This window comes from Gymnodraco acuticeps, unplaced genomic scaffold, assembly GCF_902827175.1.
Source record: "Gymnodraco acuticeps unplaced genomic scaffold, fGymAcu1.1, whole genome shotgun sequence".
In the NCBI taxonomy this organism is placed as follows: domain Eukaryota; kingdom Metazoa; phylum Chordata; class Actinopteri; order Perciformes; family Bathydraconidae; genus Gymnodraco; species Gymnodraco acuticeps.
Window position 1 is genome coordinate 224508 of NW_022992348.1, and position 24399 is coordinate 248906.

At 45.5% G+C, this 24399-nt stretch overlaps 1 protein-coding gene across 1 annotated transcript in view; it reads left to right on the top strand.

Moving 5' to 3' along the window:
- The window catches only part of LOC117541601 (phospholipid phosphatase-related protein type 4-like), a 102495-nt gene that overhangs the window by 35748 nt on the left and 42348 nt on the right, over nt 1–24399 (top strand). Inside the window, exon 3 of the mRNA XM_034208816.1 lies at nt 11363–11492. Coding sequence (XP_034064707.1) covers nt 11363–11492 — 130 coding nt within the window. The remainder of the gene's footprint in view (nt 1–11362; nt 11493–24399) is intronic.

The following is a 24399-nucleotide window of genomic DNA, read 5'->3' on the forward strand; positions in this document are numbered from 1 at the left end:
ATTTATAAGAAAAGCTAATAAAATAAACATTAAAAGAATAAAGTACATGGATAAAAGTTACAGTGCAGTCTAAGATGTGAATAGTTCAATTTAAAAGCAGCGACAAAAAGAAAAGTCTTCAGCCTGGATTTAAAAGTAGTCAGAGTTGCAGCGGACCTGCAGGTTTCTGGGAGTTTGTTCCAGATATTTGGAGCATAATAACTGAACGCTGCTTTACCATGTTTAGTTCTGACTCTGGGGACAGAAAGCTGACCAGTCCCTGAAGACCTGAGAGATCTGGATGGTTCATCATTTAGCAGGAGGTCAGAAATGTATTTTGGGCCTAAACCATTCAGTGCTTTATAAACCAGCAGCAGTATTTTGAAATCTATTCTTTGACACACAGGAAGCCAGTGTAAAGACTTCAGAACAGGAGTGATGTGATCCACTTTCTTAGTGTTAGTGAGGACTCGAGCAGCGGCGTTCTGAATCAGCTGCAGCTTTCTAATAGATTTTTTTAGTGAGACCTGTAAAGACACCATTGCAGTAGTCGAGTCTACTGAAGATAAAAGCATGGACAAGTTTTTCCAAATCCTGCTGTGACATTAGTCTTTTAATCCTAGATATATTCTTTAGGTGATAGTAGGCTGATTTAGTAACTGTTTTAATGTGACTGTTGAAACTCAGGTCAGAGTCCATGACTACGCCTAGATTTCTGGCTTTATCTGTTGTTTTGAACATTGCAGACTGAAGCTCAGCGCTAACTTTTATACGTTCTGCCTTGGCTCCAAAAACCATTACCTCAGTTTTATCTTTGTTTAATTGGAGAAAGTTCTGACACATCCAGTCATTGATTTGTTCAATGCACTTACTCAGTGTTTGAATTGGAGCATAGTCTCCTGGTGAAATTGTTACGTACATTTGTGTGTCATCTGCATAGCTATGGTAACTTATTTTGTTGTTTTTCATTATCTGAGCCAGTGGTAGCATGTAGATGTTAAAGAGAAGAGGCCCCAAGATGGAGCCTTAAGGAACCCCACATGTCATATTTGTCAACTCAGATGTGTATTTACCTATAGAAACAAAGTTTTTTCTGTCCTTTAAGTAGGATTCAAACCAATTTAGAACTGTTTCCGAAAGTCCCACCCAGTTTTCCAGTCGGTCTAGTAATATGCTGTGGTCAACAGTGTCAAACGCAGCACTGAGATCTAATAATACTAACACTGAAGTTCTGCCACTGTCTGTGTTTAAGTGGATGTCATTAAAGACCTTTACAAGAGCAGTCTCAGTGCTGTGGTTTGGACGAAAGCCTGACTGGAACACATCGAAACAGTTATTTAAATGCAAGAAATTACTCAACTGTCGAAAAACAACTTTCTCAATGATTTTACCTAGAAATGGGAGGTTTGATATGGGCCTGTAATTGTTCATTACTATAGCATCTACATTATTCTTTTTTAAGAGCGGTTTAATGACTGCAGTTTTCAGGGCCTGTGGAAAAATACCTGAGTGAAGAGATTTGTTTACTATATGAAGTAGATCTGGCAAAACATCTTTGAAAAATCCTGTTGGAATAATATCAAGGCAGCAGGAGGAGGATTTCAGAAGTTGTATAATGTCCTCTAGGTTTTTATCATTAATCTGATGGAATTGTGTCAAGGTGTTTGAATTGATGTTAAGTGGACACAGAGACAACACATTTGTTGTACCTGATGCAGAGGCACTGACTGCTTGTCTGATTTTCTGAATTTTGTCAGTGAAAAAGGAGGCAAAATCATTGCACGCCCTGGTGGATAGAAATTCAGAGGCTACTGACACTGGGGGATTAGTTAGTCTGTCGACGGTAGCAAACAAGGCACGTGCGTTGTTTTTGGTAATGATGTCAGAGAAGAACGATTGTCGTGCGTTTTTCAATTCCAAATTTATAAAGGCCAAGTCTCTCTTTATAGATTTCAAAGTGAACCTGGAGATTTGTTTTTCCGCCACCTACGTTCAGCTGTTCGACACTGTCTTTTTTCTGCTCTCACGGTCATGGCCTTTCTCCATGGAGATATTTTCTTCCCAGTCACTTCCTTTACCTTAGTTGGAGCAATGGCATCTATAACATTTTAAACATTTTGAATTAAAATGATCTACTAGCTCATTTACTGAGATGTTAGCAGGGGCAAGTGTGGAAGAAAAATTCTGAGTAAACATTTCCCTAGTGTTTTCAGTTAAATATTGCTTTGTGGTTACCTCTTTTTGAACATTTTTGTGAACAGAAATAGAGCTCTCAAAGAAAACACAGGAATGGTCAGAGAGTGCAACATCAGTCACCACAACCTTAGAGATATTCAGACCCTTTGAGATAATTAAGTCCAGAGTGTGCCCCTTATTGTGCGTGGGCTCCGTCACATGCTGAGTCAGTCCATAGCTATCAAGAACACAAAACAGTTCTTTAGCCCCTCTGTCCTGGGGGTTGTCAACATGGATGTTAAAATCATCAACAATGACTAGACGGTCAAAGTCAATACACACTATAGACAGCAGTTCAGTAAAGTCATCAAAAAAGCTTGCACAGTATTTGGGGGGTCTATAGATATTTAGGAACAGAGCTCGAGAGGAGCATTTCAGCTGAAGGGCCACATATTCAAAAGAATCAAAGTTTCCATACGCTGTCTTCCTGCATTGAAGGGAATCATTGAACAGAATAGCAACTCCACCCCCTTTCTTATGCATTCTTTCCTGACTCATAAAACTAAAGTTGGGAGGGGTTGATTCGATAAGAACAGCTGCACTGTTATTTTGTTCAATCCAAGTTTCTGTTAAAAACATAAAATCGAGATTGTGCTCAGTGATAAAATCATTGATTAAAAATGTTTTTCCTGCCAAAGACCTGACATTTAATAAAGCTAGTTTAAGTTTGTTAAACACACTATCAGTCATGTTTTTTGTAACAAGCTGTGGCTGACATGGAATCAATGCTAAATTAGATAAACTCACACAAACGTTTGAGCGCTTCCTGTATTTAAGATGATTCACCGCTCTTAATCTATTACCTATCAACACAGATATCGGCAAAGCTATAGGCAGGCAGGGCCCCGGCATGTCCTGGAAAGAGTTGAGAGTGCCATACGCCCTTGAGCCTGGACCCAGCACATATCAGTAAGAGTTTGTTGCATTTTGTACACACACATCCTTATCAGGCTTCGGAGACTGCAGATGCTTTTAGGCTCCGTTTACACTGAGACAAAAACTACAACGAACACAATTCGATATCAAAAAAGTCTTCCGTCCACACGAAACCGCTCGACCCGCTGGAGACGCTGTAGTACATATGCCGGGCCTGTAATTGGCGCTGTACTTCTGCCACAAAATACACCAAAAGCAGCGAAGAAGACCCCCTGTCACGGCTAGGCAAACCAGTATGAACCAGAGATGTTCACAAGTCTTTTTTTGCAAGTCCAAGTCAAGTCTCAAGTCTTTAGTCACGAGTCCAAGTCAAGTCTCAAGTCTCTAAAAAATAAAAGTCTCATGTCTCTTCTGGTTGTAATAAGCCTTATATTGTCTGCTGCTATCCAGTCTGTTAAGAATACTGCACAGCTATATCTAAGAAATTCAAAGCATTTACTGTATTATTATCACTCCTATATTTATTAGCATACAGTATCAGTACTGATTAGTTGTTTGTTATATGATCACTTTAAACAGGCTATTGCAATGCAATATGAGGAAAAACATCACACTTTAGCTAAATGCAAACAACTTATAAGCAAAACACTTCAGAATCAGAAATCAGTATCAAAAATACTTTATTAATCCCCCGCAGGGAAACTGTGTTAAAAGTACTTAAAAGGAAACATTTGTTCTGTGCCATTTGCAACTAAAAAACTATTGCTGCAATATTATCTGAATTATACTGAACTGGTGATATTAAAACATGACCTGTTTCAAAAGAGATATCTACCATTAACACCATTTACCAGCCAAATGCTGGTAAATCATGCAAGTGGCTGGTGCTGTATGTTGCACGCACCAGCCAAAAATAACAATGGCAATCTATTGAGTGGCTGGTAACATTTCAACATTCACTAGGCTAGCCATTTGGCCAGTGGACAAAAATGTTAAAATTTGACCTCTGCAACCGTATTGTTTAATTACACTGGGTCTCTAATGACATCTTTTAAGTCTATTATAAATAAACATATTCCTCTATCCTCTCACTCAAACCCAGTGTAATGGTAACCTGATAAACCTGTAACATTAACGTTACGTGGTCAACAATAAACCTGTAACCTGCCTATAAACCGACAGATGTATTTATGTATGTAACTATTTATTTTTCTACGTTTAATGTTAGCCAGTAGATGGTGGCAGCGGAACGTAATGATTAACATTACCGACCTTTTTTATGTCATGTCAAGAGTGGGATGTCAACGCCACTCAACGCAAACAAGTGTGACAAGCAAACATTCACTCATCTTTTCAAATATTCAGTTACAAAGCTAGTAGCAAGCTAAGTTAACATTACATAGCTGATGCTGAGCTAAACATGTTTGCTAACCGTCCATATGCGTTAATGTGACTGACCTCTCCGGGTGAGTTTTCAAGTGCCTGATGACATTTGACATTGTTGCACCAGCATCCTTGATTTTAGTATTGCAGACTTTGCATAGTGCGCTCCTTTTGTTGGTGCCGCCGGCGTTTTGTTCGAAGTTTTTATAGTTGAACCTAATTACAAGCGGTACAGCTGCAGGTGTGCCACCGGTCGCCATGGTGTTACCATGATGTTAATGTTAATGTTAAAGGTGGGGTAGGTAAGTTTGAGAAACCGGCTCGAGATACACTTTTTGTTATATTCCATGGAATGCTCTTAACATCCCGATAGCAATGAATATCTGAAGTGCTTTGACAAAAAATCCATAACAAAATGTCATCTGTGGAACACGGATGTATAAGCTGTGGAAGCCGTAATACTGTAAAAAGCACGACCAATTATTTTAGCCGGCCCGGCTAAAGTAACTGGACGGCCTACCTGCCTGTCAGCCTTCCATCGGGGCACAAACTTATCTCGTGCCCTCATTGGTCATGTGCGCGTTCGTGTGTGTTGGAGGAGGGGCTCTGTGAGGAAGTGGCAGATTTTCTCCGGTTGTGTATTTTCAAATTCTAGCGATCTCGAGCCGGTTTCTCAAACTTACCTACCCCACCTTTAATACGCCAAAAATAGAAAACACAATGATTGTTCACGAGTCCCAAAACACGAGTCCAAGTCGAGTCCGAAGTCTTTTGAGCAGGAGTCCAAGTCAAGTCTGAAGTCTCTGTTTGTGCGACTCGAGTCCGAGTCACAAACTCGAGTCCCCATCTCTGGTATGAACCCAAAAGCTCGACTCGCCAAACAAATTACAAAAAAAAGTCTTTACTGAAAATTGGCACTCCGTAGAGGTAACAGGTTAAGGTAACAAAAAACACTCCTAATGAGGAAAAAGTTAACATAGTATCAAAAATGCAACGGATAAAGTAAATTCCAAAACTCGGTTCCTAGCTCTTAGCAGAAAAAAGATGGACTTCACGCTGGCAGTCTGGCACATGGGACGAAACAAACTGGCAACAAGACAAGAGACAGAATCTATATATAGGCAGGCTAAGGGGGAACAGGTGTAGACAATTAGGGCGGAGTAATGAGGTAATCTGCAACAAGAAGGAAAGGTTACTACAAAATAAAACAGGATACAAGACTGAACTAAAAACATTAACTTAACAGATTTCACGAGACATAACAGTACCCCCCCTTCTAGGGACGGCTCCTGACGGCCCAGGCACTTGTGGATGGCGTCGGTAGAAATCTTCAAAAAGCTCCTGACCCACAACAAAACTTGATGGAACCCATGAGCGTTCTTCAGGCCCATAACCCTCCCAGTCAACGAGGAATTGTCTGCCTCTTCCTCTCTTGCGTACCGCCAACAGACGCTGGTTTCAGTCTTCCCACATGAAAAGTTGGGTGGACTCTCAGGGACCTGGGAAGACGCAAACGGACAGACACAGGATTAATAACCTTTGTCACAGGAAACGGACCTACAAACCTTGGTGCAAGTTTTCGGGAGACGACGTGAAGAGGAAGATCCTTCATCGAGGGCCAGACCTTCTGGCCAGGCTTGTACACGGGAGCTGGTCTGCACCTCTGATCTGCTGCCTTTTTCATTCGCTCAGAGTTTCTCATAAGTACTTTGCGAGTGGCACTCCAGATGCGACGACAACGCCTCACCAGGGCGTTGGCAGAGGGAGCCGTGACCTCCTTCTCAGTCTCTGGGAACACAGGTGGCTGGTAGCCAGAGGCACATTGGAAAGGGGTTAACCCGGTAGCAGCGGTGGGAAGCGAGTTGCGGGCATATTCAACCCAGGTAAGGCATCTGCTCCAGGAAGAAGGGTTCTGAGCGACCAAACAACGAAGGCACGTCTCCAACTCCTGGTTCAGGCTTTCTGTTTGGCCATTGGACTCTGGATGGTATCCGGACGAGAGGCTGACTGTGGCTCCGATCAGGTTACAGAACTCCTTCCAGAACCGCAATATGAACTGTGGTCTGAAACAATGTCTTTTGGAAAACTATGAACACGAAAAACGTTACTCATCATTACTTCAGCCGTCTCTTTGGCTGATGGGAAGCTTGGGCAAGGCAATAAAATGTACCATCTTCGAGAAACGGTCCACCACCGTGAGTATGGTGGTGTTACCTTTAGACTCCGGTAAACCTGTGACGAAGTCCACAGAGATCTCAGATCACGGCCGGCTGGGAATGGGGAGTGGCCGGAGAAGCCCCATTGGCGCCCTGGAGGATGTTTTATTCCGAGCACAGACAGGGCATGCCCCCACATACTCCCGAACTTCTCGCTCCATTGATGGCCACCAGAAACGTTGCTTGATGAAAAACATTGTTCTCTTAACCCCTGGATGGCAAGTGAGCAGCAAGGTGTGAGCCCAATGGATCACCTGTGAACGCATGGTAATAGGCCCAAACAGACGATTTTGCGGGCAACAACTAGGTGCAGGGCTCTCACCGTTAGCTTGCTTCACCTCTGTTTCTATCTGCCAAGTCACCGCTCCAACCACACGGTTCAGTGGCAGGATGGCTTCAGGCTCTTTGGCAATAGGCTCGGGGTCAAATAGACGTGACAGGGCATCGGGCTTCATGTGCCGGGGCCTGTAAGACAAAGTAAAATTTAAAGCGGTTGAAAAATAAAGTCCATCTAGCCTGACGAGAGTTCAAACGTTTAGCTTTTCTTATGTATTCCAGATTATTATGATCTGTCCATACTAAGAATGGAAACTGAGCCCCCTCTAACCAATGCCGCCACTCCTCCAGAGCTATTTTTACAGCCAGTAACTCACGGTTTCCCACATCGTAGTTCTGCTCAGCCGGCGAGAGTTTTCTGGAGAGGAAAGCACAGGGATGCATCTTGTTGTCCTCTTCCGACCGCTGCGACAGGACAGCACCTACACCTAAATTGGAGGCATCCACCTCCACCACAAACTGACGGCTTGGGTCAGGAACAGTTAGAATGGGGGCAGAGGTGAACATACTTTTGAGCCGAGTGAAAGCCTCCTCGGCCTGAGTAGACCACACAAACGGAACCTGAGGGGATGTAAGAGCATGAAGTGGTAGTGCAATAGCGCTGAAGTTTCTGATAAATCTTCGATAGAAGTTAGAAAACCCCCAAAACTGCTGGACCTTCTTTCGGCTGTCAGGAGTCTTCCACTGGGCTACTGCACTAACCTTAGCAGGATCCATTTGAATAAGACCCGGGGATATGATGAAACCAAGGAATGAAACAGTAGTAGCATGGAAATCACATTTGTCAGCCTTGACAAATAACTGATTCCTGAGGAGAAGCTGGAGAACCTGGCGTACATGATGGATGTGGGAGTCTTTGTCGGGTGAGTATATCAGAATGTCGTCGAGGTAGACAAAAACAAACCGATTCAAGCAGTCTCTTAAAACGTCATTGACAAGGGCTTGAAAAACTGCAGGAGCATTGGTGAGACCAAAAGGCATAACTAAATACTCATAATGGCCTGTGGGGGTGTTGAAACCAGTCTTCCATTCATCACCTTGGCGAATTCTGACCAGATGATATGCATTACTAAGATCTAATTTGGTGAAGATCTTTGCAGCTTGAAGCTGCTCGAAAGCTGACACCATGAGTGGGAGAGGATATGTATTCTTGACTGTGATGTTGTTTGACGGGGAATAGTCAATAAGGGAACCGTCCTTTTTCCCCACAAAGAAAAACCCCGCCCCAGCAGGGGAGGATGAGGGACGAATAAGCACTGACTTTAGCGAAGCGTCTATATATTCTTTCATGGAATCTCTTTCAGGACCAGAGATTGAGTAAAGTCTCCCTTTAGGTATAGGCACTCCTGGGATCAAATCAATGGCACAATCATAAGGTCTATGAGGAGGAACAGTCATGGCTTTAGCCTTGCTAAAAGCTTCCCCAAGGTGATGATAGCAGGTAGGTACTAATCCCAAGTCTGGAGGTTCAGGTTTCTGGTCAATGTCTGGCGACACAGTCCTTACACTATTGCAAGAAGCCCCTCCAACAGCTATCTTTTCCCCCTGTCTGAGACAATCAGTAGTGCATTCTTCCCCCCACCCTTTAATCTTACCAGAACGCCAATCAATGTTTGGATTGTGTTTCCTCAACCAGGAAAAAACCAATATGACGGGGTGTTGAGCTGAGTTAAACAAGTGAAAGGATAGGAGTTCCCTATGATTATCAATGACAATTTCTAAGGGTTCAGTCTTATGAGATATCTTGAAAAGCAATCTGCCGTCCAAGGCGCTGGCCTGTAGAGGCTGTCTCAACAGTTCGGTCTTGACTTTTAACTCATTAGCTAACCCCCAGTCCATCGGACTCTCATCTGCCCCTGAATCAATTAATAGCCCTTGAGTTAATGTTATGGTAGCAACATGTACCTGGGCGCGAGAAGGGAAACCAGAGGCAGAGAGTCGGCTCACCAGCGCCCTCCTCTTCCCTGGTGAGCCTGCTCTTTTAGTGGCTGGCTGACAGGCTGGTAGCATGTGACCTTGTTGTCCGCAGTAGAAACACAACCCCTCTAGAAGACGGCGACGCCGCTCCTCAGCTGACAGCTTGGCACGTCCCAGCTGCATGGGTTCCTCCGATGAGCTGGGGGATGCAGTCCTCTGTGATGATGGTGGGGCTTGACGAGGGAAGAATCTCTCAGATGAGGGAGGCGAGGTGGAGTGTCCTCTGTGGTAGACGTTGGCGGAAACAGCTCTGAGTTTCTCCTTTCTTCTCTCAGTAAGGCGATTATCAATCCTGATAGTCATGGCAATTACCGAGTCTAGATCAGGGGGTAGGTCTAGTGGAGCCAACTGATCCTTAACAGGGTCAGAGAGTCCATTGAGGAAGGCATCAAAAAGAGCTAATGAGTTCCAGCCGCTATCTGCGGCTATGGTGCGGAATTCAATGGCATAGTCTGCAACAGTGTGATTACCTTGTTTATGCTTGGATATAACTCGGGCTGCCTCTCTGCCAGGAGAAGTGTGGTCAAAAATCCTTCTTAAAGAGTCAGTGAACATCTGAAGAGAACCACATACTTGCGAGTCCCTTGACCACTTGGCCGATGTCCATGCTGCCACCCGTCCAGTAAGGTGAGAGACCAGGAAAGCAACCTTAGACCGCTCCGTGGGGAACGCCGCAGGCTGGTGTTGAAAGTGTAGGTCACATTGCACCAGGAAGGGACGACAGCCATCAGATTCCCCGGAAAACTTCTCTGGAGGGGCCAGACGGATTGAAGAGGCGAACAGGGCTGCAGGAGAAGCTGGGGACACTCCAGAGGCCACTGGAGGCTAGGGTGAGGGTGCTGTCCCGAGGTGAGTAAGCATACGCTGGATCTGCTCGGCCAGGTGATTAACTTTTGTGGTTACGGAAGACTCGAAACCCTTTTGGTTACCAACAAGATCCTTAACTCCCTGCTGAATGGCAGACATCTGCTCCTCCTGTTCGTTCAAAACGTTTTCCCTGAAAGCGAAGGGCAGCTTGCAGCTGTTCTGAGTCGGCTGGGTCCATTTTACTAGCCAGTTCGTACTGTCACGGCTAGGCAAACCAGTATGAACCCAAAAGCACAACTCGACAAACAAAGTACAAAATAAAGTCTTTACTGAAAAAAGTGGTACTGTGAGCTCTCCGTAGAGGTAACAGGTCAAGGTAACAAAAACACTCTTACGAGGAAAAGGTTAACATAGTATCAAAAATGCAAAAGATAAAGTAAATTCCAAAACTCGGTTCTTAGCAGAAAAAACATGGACTTCACGCTGGCAGTCAGACACATGGGACGAAACGAACTGGCAGCAAGACAAGGGAGACAGAATCTATATATAGGCAGGCTAAGGGGGAACCGGTGCAGACAATTAGGGCGTAGTCGACACACAAAGGGAGGAAGTGAGGTAATCTGCAACAAGAAGGAAAGGTTACTACAAAATAAAACAGGATACAAGACTGAACTAAAAACATTAACATAACAGATTTTACGAGACATAACACCCCCCGAGCATGGTTGCCATGGTTACCTGGTTGCCCTTCTATTTATTCTCCGCGTTGGATTTAGCAACATGTAGTTCATGTAGGTCTCCATGTCCACTTGTTGCTGATGGTTGTGGTAGAGGAGCTGTAGATTTGGGTGAGCAGCAGAGGTGGGGAGAGGCAGGGCTCTGGCTGTTTCGGCGGCCTCTGTTTCTCTTTTTCTCCCTCCCCGAGGCGAGCGTGTGCTCTTGCTGTAAAAGGCAGGTGCACCGCACCCACTGCCACTAACTCTGAGCCTGGCTCCCGAGCAGGACGTTCTCCCCGGTAGTCCACCATCAGATGAAAAACACCCACCTCTCCGCCTCTTCCAAGGGACGAGGGAACCGTGCGGGGGGGTCTGCTGGAGGCTCCTGCTGGGTGCATTGTCCTGTGAGTTACCGGGACCTGGCTCGAAACACTCGGAACACTGTTGTTGTTGTTGGCGAAACAAGTCTCTGTAAAATGTATGCAAATTACAGAAACTTAGTTTTCTAAGAAATGTTATTGCACATAAAGCAGAGTAACATCTAAATGCACTTGTTATACCAGATAGACACATGGTTTACCTTAATTTATTGTGTTTAACTTCATTTTGCTGCAGCTTTTCACCATTAAGTTTAAATAACATTTTTTGCCTTTGAAGCAGGACGTAGGTTGCAGATGATCTTGTCGTCTCCCTTTTGATTGACATCTCTTCCTTTTCTCACATCAAAACAAAAATCCCCACACTTATGAGTCGGGACAGTAAGATATCAGCAACAATAAATGATCCAGTAATATTTATTATTGCCTTCCAACATCCTTTCTGTGTCTTTGTGTGCAGATTCTGATCGGAGAGGCCATTCTGTACTGCTATCTGTCCCGGAGGTCAGCAGCCACTCAGACGGAGGCCAACATCAACGCTGCAGGCTGTAATTTCAACTCCTACATCCGCAGGGCTGTACGCTTCATAGGTGGGAGGACACATGTTAAACACACAGCTGCTTAGATGCATGTTTTCTAACTGAGCCACAAAAACACAAATAACAGTTTGCAGTAACAAATGAGTTTGAGTGGATACTGGATAATAACCCTGGTCCGCCCAGTAGTAATAGTCAGATCGCTACTCCTGCTCATTTTAAAGCTAGGTCTGGGTTGGGTTTCATCCTCTTGAATGTGCGCAGTCTGTTAGGTAAACTAGATTTTGTCCGCATCTGGGCGAGCTCGACTGACGCTGACGTCATTGTTTTATCAGAAACATGGCTAAACAAATATTTTGGCCTCTGACATTGCCTTAAATGGTTATATTGTGTATCGTACCGACCGGCCTAATAAAGGTGGTGGCGTTGCCATTTATGTTAAGAATAAGTTCAGTGTATCCACATTAGTTTCCAAATCTATCAGTAAGCAATTTGAATTTTTAGCCATAAATATAGAAGTGGCAAAGGGTCAACAGGTCATGGTAGTGAGTTGTTACAGACCCCCCTCAGCTGTCAAAGACTCCTTGTCTTCACTAGCAATATGTTATCACAACTAGACTACAAGGAAATAGTGCTACTTGGAGATTTTAACTGGGACTGGTTAACTGCAGTGTCATCCATCCATCCATCTTCTCCCGCTTATCCGTGGTCGGGTCGCGGGGGTAGCAGTTCCAACAGAGAGCCCCAAACTTTCTTTTCCCTGGCGACATCAACCAGCTCTGACTGGGGGATCCCAAGGCGCTCCCAGGCCAGCGAAGAGATATAATCCCTCCACCTGGTCCTAGGTCTACCCCTTGGTCTCTTCCCAGCTGGACGTGCCTGGAACACCTCCCTAGGGAGGCGCCCAGGTGGCATCCTAACTAGGTGCCCGAACCACCTCAACTGGCTCCTTTCGACGCGAAGGAGGAGCGGCTCAACTCCGAGTCCCTCCCTGATGACCGAACTTCTCACCTTATCCCTAAGGGAGACACCAGCCACCCTGCGGAGAAAACCCATCTCGGCCGCTTGTATCCGCGATCTCGTTCTTTCGGTCATGACCCATCCTTCATGACCATAGGTGAGGGTAGGAACGAAAATGGCCCGGAAGACCGAGAGCTTTGCCTTCTGGCTCAGCTCCCTTTTCGTCACAACGGTGCGGTAAAGCGACTGCAGTACCGCTCCCGCTGCTCCGATTCTCCGGCCCATCTCACGCTCCATTGTTCCCTCACTCGAGAACAAGACCCCGAGATACTTGAACTCCTTCACTTGGGGTAAGGACTCATTCCCTACCTGGAGTGGACAGTCCATCGGTTTCCTGCTGAGAACCATGGCCTCAGATTTGGAGGTGCTGATCCTCATCCCAGCCGCTTCACACTCGGTTGCGAACCGATCCAGTGAGTGCTGAAGGTCGCAGACCGATGAAGCCATTAGAACCACATCATCTGCAAAAAGCAGTGGTGCAATCCTTAGTCCACCGAACTGCAGACCCCCTCCCCCATGACTACGCCTCGAAATCCGATCCATGTATATTACAAACAGGATTGGTGACAAAGCGCAGCCCTGGCGGAGGCCAACCCTCACCGGAAATGGGTCCGACTTACTGCCGAGGACCCGGACACAGCTCTCGCTTTGGGAGTACAGAGATTGGATGGCCCTGAGTAGAGACCCCCTCACCCCATACTCCCGCAGCACCTCCCACAGTAACTCCCTGGGAACTCGGTCATACGCCTTCTCCAAGTCTACAAAACACATGTAGACCGGATAAGCGTACTCCCAGGCCCCCTCCAGGATCCTTGCGAGAGTAAAAAGCTGATCCGTCGTTCCACGACCAGGACGGAATCCGCATTGTTCCTCCTCAATCTGAGGTTCGACAATCGGCCTGACCCTCCTTTCGAGTACCTTAGAGTAAACTTTCCCGGGGAGGCTGAGTAGTGTGATGCCTCTGTAATTGGCACACACCCTCTGATCCCCCTTTTTAAATAGGGGAACCACCACCCCGGTCTGCCACTCCTTCGGTACTGTTTCCGACTAGGTTGGTTAACTGCAGTGTCAGAGGATTTTAAAAACCTTGGTATCTCTTTAAATGTTACTCAGATTGTTGACAGTCCTACTCGCCCTAACATTAAGTCCCCTAATACATCCTCCCTAATTGATCTAATTTTAACTAATGTTCCCCATAAATATTCATCTGTGGGAGTATTTGCAAATTATCTGAGTGATCACTGTGTTGTAGCCACAATTAGGGACACTAAGGTCCAAAAGGTTAAACCTCGCATTATCATTAAGAGAGACAAAAAACATTTTGTGGAGCAGGATTTTGTTCAACTCACTACCATGACCTGTTGACTAAGATTGGTTCAAAAGACCTCATGAAAGACGACACAGGAAGTGAGGATACCCGGCCCGGAGGAAGCCCGGGGTCCCCTTCTGGAGCCAGGCTCAGAAGGAGGACTCGTCGGCGAGCGTCTGGTGGCCGGGCTTGCCACAGAGCCCGGCCGGGCCCAGCCCGAAAAGGCAACGTGGGCAACACCTCCGCTTCTCCGTCCCGCGGGCCCACCACCTACGGGAAACAGCGATGGGGTCGGGTGCGCTGCCAGAAGGGTGGCAGTGAAAGCGGAGGGTCTCGACGGACCAGACCCGGGCGACAGAAGCTGGCTTTGGGGACGTGGAACGTCACCTCTCTGGGGGGGAAGGAGCCGGAGCTTGTGCGGGAGGTGGAGCGTTACCAGTTGGATCTGGTTGGGCTCACCTCTACGCACAGCGTCGGCTCTGGAACCTTACTTCTGGATAGGGGTTGGACTCTATTCTTCTCCGGAGTTGCTCAAGGTGTGAGGCGCCGGGCGGGTGTGGGGATACTCACAAGTTCCCGGTTGGGTGCTTCGTTGTTGGAGTTTACCCCAGTGGACGAGAGGGTCGCCTCTCTACGCCTGCGGGTTATGGGGGGGAAAACTATTACTGTTGTGTGTGCGCTTATGCACCCAACAGCAGTTCAGAGTATACAGCCTTCTTGGAGACCCTGGAAAGAGTCCTGTATGGGGCTCCTGAAGGGGACTCTTTAATCTTGCTGGGAGACTTCAACGCACATGTGGGCAATGATGGAGAGGCGTGATTGGGAGGAACGGCCCCCCTGATCTGAACCGGAGTGGTGGTTTGTTACTGGACTTCTGTGCTAGTCATGGATTGGCCATAACAAACACCATGTTCGAACATAAGGATGCTCATAAGTGTACGTGGTACCAGAGCACCCTAGGCAGAAGGTCCATGATCGATTTTGTTATCGTATCATCGGACCTGAGGCCGTATGTTTTGGACACTCGGGTAAAGAGAGGGGCGGAGTTGTCAACTGATCACCATCTGGTGGTGAGTTGGGTCGAGTGGCGGGGGAAGCCTCTGGATAGACCTGGTAAGCCCAAACGTGTAGTTCGGGTGAACTGGGAACGTCTGGAGGAGGCCCAAGTTGTGGAGGCCTTCAACTCACACCTCCGGCGGAGCTTTTCGGGCATTCCTGTGGAGGTTGGGGACATGTAACCAGAGTGGTCGGTGTTCAAAGCCTCTATTGCCGAAGCCGCGGCGGGGAGCTGTGGTCTCAAGGTCCTAGGTGCCTCAAGGGGCGGTAACCCTCGAACCTCCTGGATGACACCGGTGGTCAGGGAAGCCGTCCGACTGAAGAAGGAGGCCTTCAGGGATTTGTTATCCCGGGGGACTCCCGAGGCAGTTGCAAGGTACCAACAGGCCCGAAGGGCAGCAGCCTCATCCGTGGCCGAGGCAAAGCAGCGGGTGTGGGAGAAGTTCGGAGAAGACATGGAGAAGGACTTTCGGGTGGCACCAAAGTTGTTCTGGAAAACTGTCCGACACCTCAGGAGGGGGAAGCAGGGAACCATCCAAGCTGTGTACAGTAAGGATGGGACGTTGTTGACCTCAACTGATGGAGTGTTAGGGCGTTGGAAGGAACACTTTGAGGAACTCCTGAACCCGACAACTCCGCCCTCTATGTTAGAGGCAGAGCTGGAGTATGACGGGGGATCAACACCAATCTCCCAGGGGGAGGTCACTGAGGTCGTCAAACAACTCCACAGTGGCAAAGCCCCGGGGGTGGATGAGCTCCGCCCAGAAATACTAAAGGCTCTGGGTGTTGAGGGACTGTCATGGTTGACACGTCTCATCAACATTGCGTGGAAGTCGGAAACAGTACCGAAGGAGTGGCAGACCGGGGTGGTGGTTCCCCTTTTTAAAAAGGGGGATCAGAGGGTGTGTACCAATTACAGAGGCATCACACTACTCAGCCTCCCCGGGAAAGTTTACTCTAAGGTACTCGAAAGGAGGGTCAGGCCGATTGTCGAACCTCAGATTGAGGAGGAACAATGCGGATTCCGTCCTGGTCGTGGAACGACGGATCAGCTTTTTACTCTCGCAAGGATCCTGGAGGGGGTCTGGGAGTACGCTTATCCGGTCTACATGTGTTTTGTAGACTTGGAGAAGGCGTATGACCGAGTTCCCAGGGAGTTACTGTGGGAGGTGCTGCGGGAGTATGGGGTGAGGGGTCTCTACTCAGGGCCATCCAATCTCTGTACTCCCAAAGCGAGAGCTGTGTCCGGGTCCTCGGCAGTAAGTCGGACCCATTTCCGGTGAGGGTTGGCCTCCGCCAGGGCTGCGCTTTGTCACCAATCCTGTTTGTAATATACATGGATCATATTTCGAGGCGTAGTCATGGGGGAGGGGGTCTGCAGTTCGGTGGACTAAGGATTGCACCACTGCTTTTTGCAGATGATGAGGTTCTAATGGCTTTATCGGTCTGCGACCTTCAGCACTCACTGGATCGGTTCGCAACCGAGTGTGCAGCGGCTGGGATGAGGATCAGCACCTCCAAATCTGAGGCTATGGTTCTCAGCAGGAAACCAATGGACTGTCCACTCCAAGTAGGGAATGAGTCCTTACCCCAAGTGAAGGACTTCAAGTATCTCGGGGTCTTGTTCTCGAGTGAGGGAACAATGGAGCGTGAGATGGGCCGGAGAATTGGAGCAGCGGGAGCGGTACTGCAGTCGCTTTACCGCACCGTTGTGACGAAAAGGGAGCTGAGCCAGAAGGCAAAGCTCTCTGTCTACCGGGCCATTTTCGTTCCTACCCTCACCTATGGTCATGAAGGATGGGTCATGACCGAAAGAACGAGATCGCGGATACAAGCGGCCGAGATGGGTTTTCTCCGCAGGGTGGCTGGTGTCTCCCTTAGGGATAAGGTGAGAAGTTCGGTCATCCGGGAGGGACTCGGAGTTGAGCCGCTCCTCCTTCGCGTCGAAAGGAGCCAGTTGAGGTGGTTCGGGCACCTAGTTAGGATGCCACCTGGGCGCCTCCCTAGGGAGGTGTTCCAGGCACGTCCAGCTGGGAAGAGACCAAGGGGTAGACCTAGGACCAGGTGGAGGGATTATATCTCTTCGTTGGCCTGGGAGCGCCTTGGGATCCCCCAGTCATAGCTGGTTGATGTCGCCAGGGAAAAGAAAGTTTGGGGCTCTCTACTGGAACTGCTACCCCCGAGACCCGACCACGGATAAGCGGGAGAAGATGGATGGATGGATGGGTTTTGTTCATGTTTGATTTTGATTGGGGTAAAATCGATCTGTGTGCTGATGTAGAAACCGCATGGTCTTATTTTGGTTTTATGGAGATCATTGATAGACATGCAACCCTGCGTAAATTTAGAGTGAAGGGTCGAGACAATCCTTGGTTTTCTGCTAATCTGTCCAGTCTCCTTCATGAGAGAAACAAGGCCTGGGCAAAGGCTAGGAAATCAGGCTCAGAGGTAGAATGGCTGCGTTTTAGGCAGCTAAGAAATAGCTTCACTTCACATATCAAAAGTGCTAAATCAAAGTACTATCTGTCAGTAACCACAAAGAATCTGAATAATCCTGGAACATTTTGGAAAGCCATTAAATAGTTATCCACCGGCGATATCCGTAATGAGCTACCTCCATGCATTACCACAGCATCTGGCACTATATCGGACAGGGCTACTATGCTAAATTGCTTTAATGAGCATTTTGTGTCAGTTCTGGCTAAGGTTCTTGAACGCTTAGTGAGTGAACAGGTAAAGGTGTTTTTATGTACAAATGATATCCTGTCTAAACATCAGTCAGGCTTCAGAAAGCAACACAGCACCATCACTGCCACAATGAAAGTGGTGAATGATGTGGCGAGTATTTTAGATGATAAGCAGAGTTGTGCAGCTCTATTTACCTTTCAAAAGCGTTTGACACCGTCGATCATCACATTTTAAAGCAGAGGCTAGCCAGTATAGGCATGTCCAGCCATGCAGTGGGGTGGTTTGTAAACTACCTCTCTGAAAGGTCCCAATGTGTTCATTTTGATGGGCTGTCTTCTGAGTGGTTGAACATTACTAATGGTGTTCCCCAAGGTTCTGTTTTAGGTCCACTTTTATTCTCTATCTACATCAACAGTTTAGGTGAAAATGTGGATGAAGCTACTTTACATTTGTATGCGGATGATACCGTGATGTACTGTGCAGGTCCCTCCATTAAGGAGGCTGGTGTTAAATTACAGGCTGTTTTTAACATTATTCAGACTCAGCTTCTTTTAAATGTTGAGAAAACCAAGGTAATGCTCTTTTCTAAAGCTAAAAAGACACCAGAGCCTGTTGTAGATATTGTAACTACGCAAGGAATAAAAGGAATAACCTGCTTAAAAAGCTGAGGGTTAGGCTGGGTTTCTTCTACAGGAACAAGTCCTGTTTCTCGCTTGAGGCCAGGAAAAGGCTAGTCACTGTGACCTTTTGACCTGTGCTGGACTATGGTGATTTTATGTATATGAATGCACCTGCCAATTGCCTGGTCAAGTTAGATGCTGCGTATCACAGTGCACAGAGATTTGTGACAAACTGTAAAGCATTAACCCATCACTGTACCCTGTATGCAAGGGCTGGTTTGCTTTCACTAACTGTACGGAGGCTCTGGTACCTTTTTATATACAAAGCCATGTTAGGGAAACTTCCCTCCTATATCTGCTCCCTGATCTCACGGAGAATTGTAAGTGGCTACTGCCTGAGATCGAATGCTGTGGTTTTATTAAATGTGCCAACTGCTAGGACTGTCTTAGGGAAGACAGCTTTTAGATGTGCAGCTCCTCTGTCTTGGAATAGTCTGCAAATTAAATGGAAACTGAACAATCTGGTGCCACTAAATGTTTTTAAAGCTCGGTTGGATGCTACTCAATCGGAAGCTGTTGGTACCTGCTCATGTGGATAGTTATTGTAAATTGTAATCCCTGTAATGATGCTGTATGATGTACTTTTTGTTGTTCTATTTATGTTTTTATGTTTCATGTGGAACTACTTGAGCAGGTCTCCCTTGAAAAAGAGATCAATGATCTCAATGGGTTTTATCTGTATAAATAAAGGTTTGAAATGAAATGAACCAGAGTTGGGAGGATAACTTTAAAAGTGTTTTCTGTTAAAATTACTAGTTACCTGTAAAAAAGTAATCAGTAATGTAATCTGTTTACCTCACTATTAAAGTAATGTATCCTGATATCTACTTTCATTTACATTACACGCTTTTATCCAAAGCGACTTACATACTCAATACTGTGGACAATCCCCACAGGAGCAATTTTGGGGTGAAGTGTCTCAGGGACACAACGACATGCTGACTGCACCAACGGACTACTCCACTGCGCCACACGCCTCAATATCAGAGATGCAAATAAAAACAATAGAAAATTAATATCAATAAGAGATTTTTACTAATTGTATTGTGATAATGGAAAAAATAAGAAAACGCAACAATGTGACATTAGAAAACAAGAAACCCTGTATCAAAAATGTCTTTCTCAGTGAAAAACATGCCTTTCACCGGGCAAATTCAGACAGTACGCCTAACTTTTCCATTTTTTTTCATTTACAAAGCAAACATCAAATATGTTGCCTTTACGAAGTAAAGATAACATTTTGTTTTATTACACATTTTAAGAACATCGACTATGTTTAAACAAGTAAGGGGTTACTCCCCAAGCCTGACAATATAACCTTAGAGAAGAAGAAACCAAGATATTTAGGATCAGAAATGATTTTATTGATGGGGAAAGCTGTCTTTCACTCAGCAGATTCAGGCAGCAGCACTGAAACACATGAGCACATACTGCAGTTTAAAAAAGCAGAAATACAATCTGAGCTGACAGAAAATGCTCCGTTTTACTTTAATGCACACAGTTAAGCTCACACACACTATTTTATGAACATATAGGTTCCCCTGCTGAATGAAAACAGAACAAAAGAACCAAAGAAAGTGAAAACCATAAAGCAGATTCAGGCAGTAGGCGTATAGATTCACTCTAAGAGTATTAGCCGACAGCAGTGGTTCCCAACCTTTTTTCCCAAGAGCCCCCCCAAATGACTCCTGTTGGATGTTGCGTCCCCCCCCCCCCCCGCACACACACACAAGGGGGGGGGGGGGGGGAAACAGCGGTAATTAAAGTTTCAAAGTCTCAAAATGCTACAACTACTGTCACAAACTGGACGAATGATGTATTTTGTTAAAGGAGGATGAAAGCGTAATTAAGGAGCATTATTGGAGTGACTTTGATGGTTATTGGACTCGGGATTCATTCATTTGGATTCCCGCTGTATGAAGAAATGAAAGGACGGCGGAAGTGGAAACAATTCACAAAGGGATTAAACTGTTTAAAACACATGCTCAAAGTAAGCCGGATTTTGCCGATGTGTTTATGTGGATTCAAAAGTCGTAAATAATCTACAAAATGGAGGAGACCGATCTGATCGGAGCAACTGTGACAAATAATCCAACTGAAACCGGCATGGACAATGACTGTTTTAAACATGCGCTTATCCAGAAAAGCCCGGTTTGGACACTTTACGCGCAGAAGAAACATTTCTATTAAAGAAAAAATTATACATTTCTGTCTTTTTATGCCTTTAATAGCTAATTGAATTGTTATTCAAATTAATTAATCAATTATTTTTTGGATTGTATTGTAATGTAGAGACAAGGCTTTTAGTGACAATCATGTATTGCTTTTAAAAAAAATTTAAAAATCTAAAATGTATGATATTTGGCCTCAAATCATCTGAGGCCTGGCGATCTTTGGCGCCCCCCCCCCAGGTTGGGAACCACTGCCCTACAGAAGAGTATGCTTACAGAGAAGAGAGAACATCTGATCCTTTACAAAAAAACTAGGGCTGTCAAGTTAATGCGTTAACGCAAACAAAAATTAACGCCACTAATTATTTTAACCCGTATAAAAGCATGTGTATTTTTTGTCCTCGGCCGCCCCGTAGTTTCAGAGCGCATCAAGTTTAAAATACCATCTACAAACTGATGCTCCTGCCGTCCGCTTGCGGCAAACCACACTTCCACGCTCACCGGCAGGCCCTGACTGGCCATCGGGAGGACCGGGAGGGTGTGTGTATGTGTGGCGCGAGCAAGACCTTACGTGTATTGTTGTTGTTAGCATCTGGTGCTAGCTGCGCTAACGGATATAAGGAGCTGTTAAAATGAAAACAGAGGAGCGACATTTCGCCACAACTGCGCCGAGCACTTGACTTTATGCAGGTAGCCAGACAGTGGGACATTGTATGAAAAGTCAGCACACTCTGCTCGGATAGTGCGCGCAACATGATTGCAGCGTCCAGGCAGCTCCCGTTCGAGCATATGCCTTGAGTTGCACATAGCTCCAACGATCCATCACACACACACACACACTTTGTATTATTGAATGAGAGGTTCCAGAGGCCTGTACTACGAAGCTGGTTCAACCTAACCTGGATATGTTTGAGTTAGCCGGTTGGCCTAATCCAAAACATATGCGCTCTCGCTAAACGGTACTACGACGCGGGTTATCAAGTGGATCGCTCAAGCCAGCCGTGTCCTATCTAGTTAGGTGTGCGTTCACATGAAAGGGGTGGTATCTGGAGCATTCGACCAATCACAAACATGGAGAAGCGCACTGACAGCGCAGCGTCATACTTCCTGAATGAAAAGTCAACTATAATATTAGACATATGAAGAAGTTAAACTTGAAACATCCATGACTTAAACACTTGATCCAGGATCAAAGCCACAGAGCTGCACCTGCAAGGTGAATACAGCTGGTAACAGAACAAGTGTTTGAATGCGTACATTAACAGGTTTATGATATCACTGCCGTCTAAGACACCATCTGACTTTCATTACATTTGACTCGAGTGTTTCGTCAACTTAATGTGTTGCTTAAAATAATACTTCTGCATACAGTATGTGACACTGTGAGTGTTGCACGGCCAGATACGGCTCAGCTGACTCAGATAAGGAAATATATGATACATTATGATGTGATATGCCGCGGACTGTACTTAATGTTACTCTGATCCGTTATGTTGTGGCGGCTGGTGGAAAATATTTTTGGTGGGGCTGTTGATATAGTGAGTAAAAACATTTTTTTTTGGGAGAAATGACCTCTTAAATTAGGACTTCTGGTGATGTAATGGCGCGTTTCCACTGCAGCGTGGAGCTCGCTTTAAGCATGCCGAGCCATGCGGGGCCCGTTTTTGGTTGCGTTTCCACTTGGCCTAGTACCGGCTAACGGGTCCTAATTCACAGTTTTTCCGGCCCCATAAAATCGTGGTTCTAGGGCCAGGAACAACCAGGCTGAGTCGGGCTGAGTATGCTAAACTAGAGAGAGAATCGCTGGCAAGGGGGCTACAACTACAACAAGATGAACATATTTTACCGTGATTTAATTGTAATACACGTTTCAAAATGATGCCGAAGTAACAACATACTGATACCGGTTAGTAAAAACCATGAATTAACGCTTTGACAAGTCTGCAGACAGACGGCAGGCGAAAAACCCTTTTAAAATGCGTGTTTTCTAAATGGAGCTTGGCTAAGCTAATGTTATATATGTTCCGACCGTCCACACTCACAACAACGGCCTATACAGACATAAATAAACCAGCGACTGTATTCTCCATGACACAGACAGTCTGTGGTTTGTACTTGTTTAACTTTTGTCTAGTTTCTGAACAGATCGTATCTGTCCCCGGCTGTTTGAAGAGCAAGCATAGGAAACAAAAGACAGCATTTACCTGTTTGCATCCAGCTAGCCATGCCTTTCTGGTGTACCAGCTACGTGAGAAGCCTCGTTGATACGTTTTGTCTTTTTCACGAGCTTGCTGCGATATATACAAATCGGGTTGGTCTGGTCCAAGGTCTTTAAGCAACAGTTTATCTCCCAAACTTCTCCTTTAGAAAGGATTGGAGATTAGCTCTAGAACGGAATTGAGCGGGGACTGAGGTCCGGAGACTCCACCTGCACATGAAGCCATCCTCATCAACTACTGCCGTACTGCGTCACCCCACCGGATATGAGTCACTAGTGTCCAAACTACTCACAGACTGGACCGGGCGCTGACATTGGCGTCCGGTGATCATCAGATTTGACGACGCTGATTGGCTGAAATTATGTTTCGGCATCATAGTTTACAGATAGCAACAGTCAGCTGCTAGTGGCTGCTGCTGCACTGGTTGAGGGCTCCTTTCTTACCGCCCAGACGAGATATATATATAGACTGTATATATAAAGGTAATGACACATGGGCAAGGCCAGGCAGGAAACATGTGACTTATCAGTAACTTTAGACATCGTCGTAACACAATTTTAAACGAGATTTTATTGTAGATTATACATTTTACTGATACCAATTATATAATATTTACCTTGTTTATTAAAAATAAAAATAAAATATTTTTTAAAATATATTTTAATTTTAATTTAAATGTTGTATGTGGGAAGAGGTGGGGTGGCGCCCCTAGCGCCCCTATGGGCTGGCCGCCACTGTGTGGCAGATATTTAAGTAAGCTTTCTTAACGCTAATGTTATAATAGTCAGATTGCTCTGAAGATGGAGGTGATATTCTATTAATGTTCACGTTCATACAGTCGGTGATTTTTGCCGGCCGTCTTTCCTGCAACGGCAGCTTTTCTGTATTTCCTTTCTCCTGTAATATGACTTGATCGCTTAACACTCCGCACACTGAGCTCTGATTGGTCAGCAGGCAGTGCTTTCACTGAGTTGATCTCTTAGCCTGCAACCTAACCTGCTCCGGAGCAGGTTAGCCGCTAAGCATAAGTTACCATGGAGATCTAGCTTGCTAAAAAGAGAACCAGCTTCGTAGGACCGGAAACCCAGAGTTTTCCCTGAAGTTAGCCGGCTAAGTGAAAATCCTGCTTCGTAGTATAAGCCTCAGGTTGAATTGAGGCGAATATTTGTAATATTCAGAGGTTGTTGTGTTTAATATTCATGAGAATATTTGTCATTGTTCAAATGATAATAAACATTTGCATAAAGCATATGTGTCCACTCATATGTTAAGAGTATTAAAAACTTTAAAAATATTCCTTTAAGGTACATTTAGAACAGATAAAAAATGTGCGATTAATCGCGATTAACTATGGTAAATCATGCGATTAATCGCGATTAAATATTTTAATCGACTGACAGCCCTACAAAAAACACTATAGGCTATGCTCTGTTTAGCTTTCTGCTAGTAATCCTACATTTTTAAAAGTATACAGTAGCAGTATTCTGATTAGACCTTTTTAATTTATTTTATTGTTAGGAAATAGAGTTATTTTTTGATATCCTGATCACAATATCCCAACACAGTCTCACATCTAAACGTGTAATAACTACGTTGGTCCACAACTTGGGACGTAGTATTTCTACAAAATGTCTCTGAAATTGTAAGATCCCTACGTTTTTTTTCACCATTCATTTCCAATGGCTGGCGTCTATGTCACGTGATCTTCACATTTCTCTCCGCATACAAATAAAACATGGCCGACCTTCGTTTTATTCTCGGTGGAAAATGCCTATTTTAAGGTTAGTTTGGCCATTAAAATGCGTTGTGATGTCATTT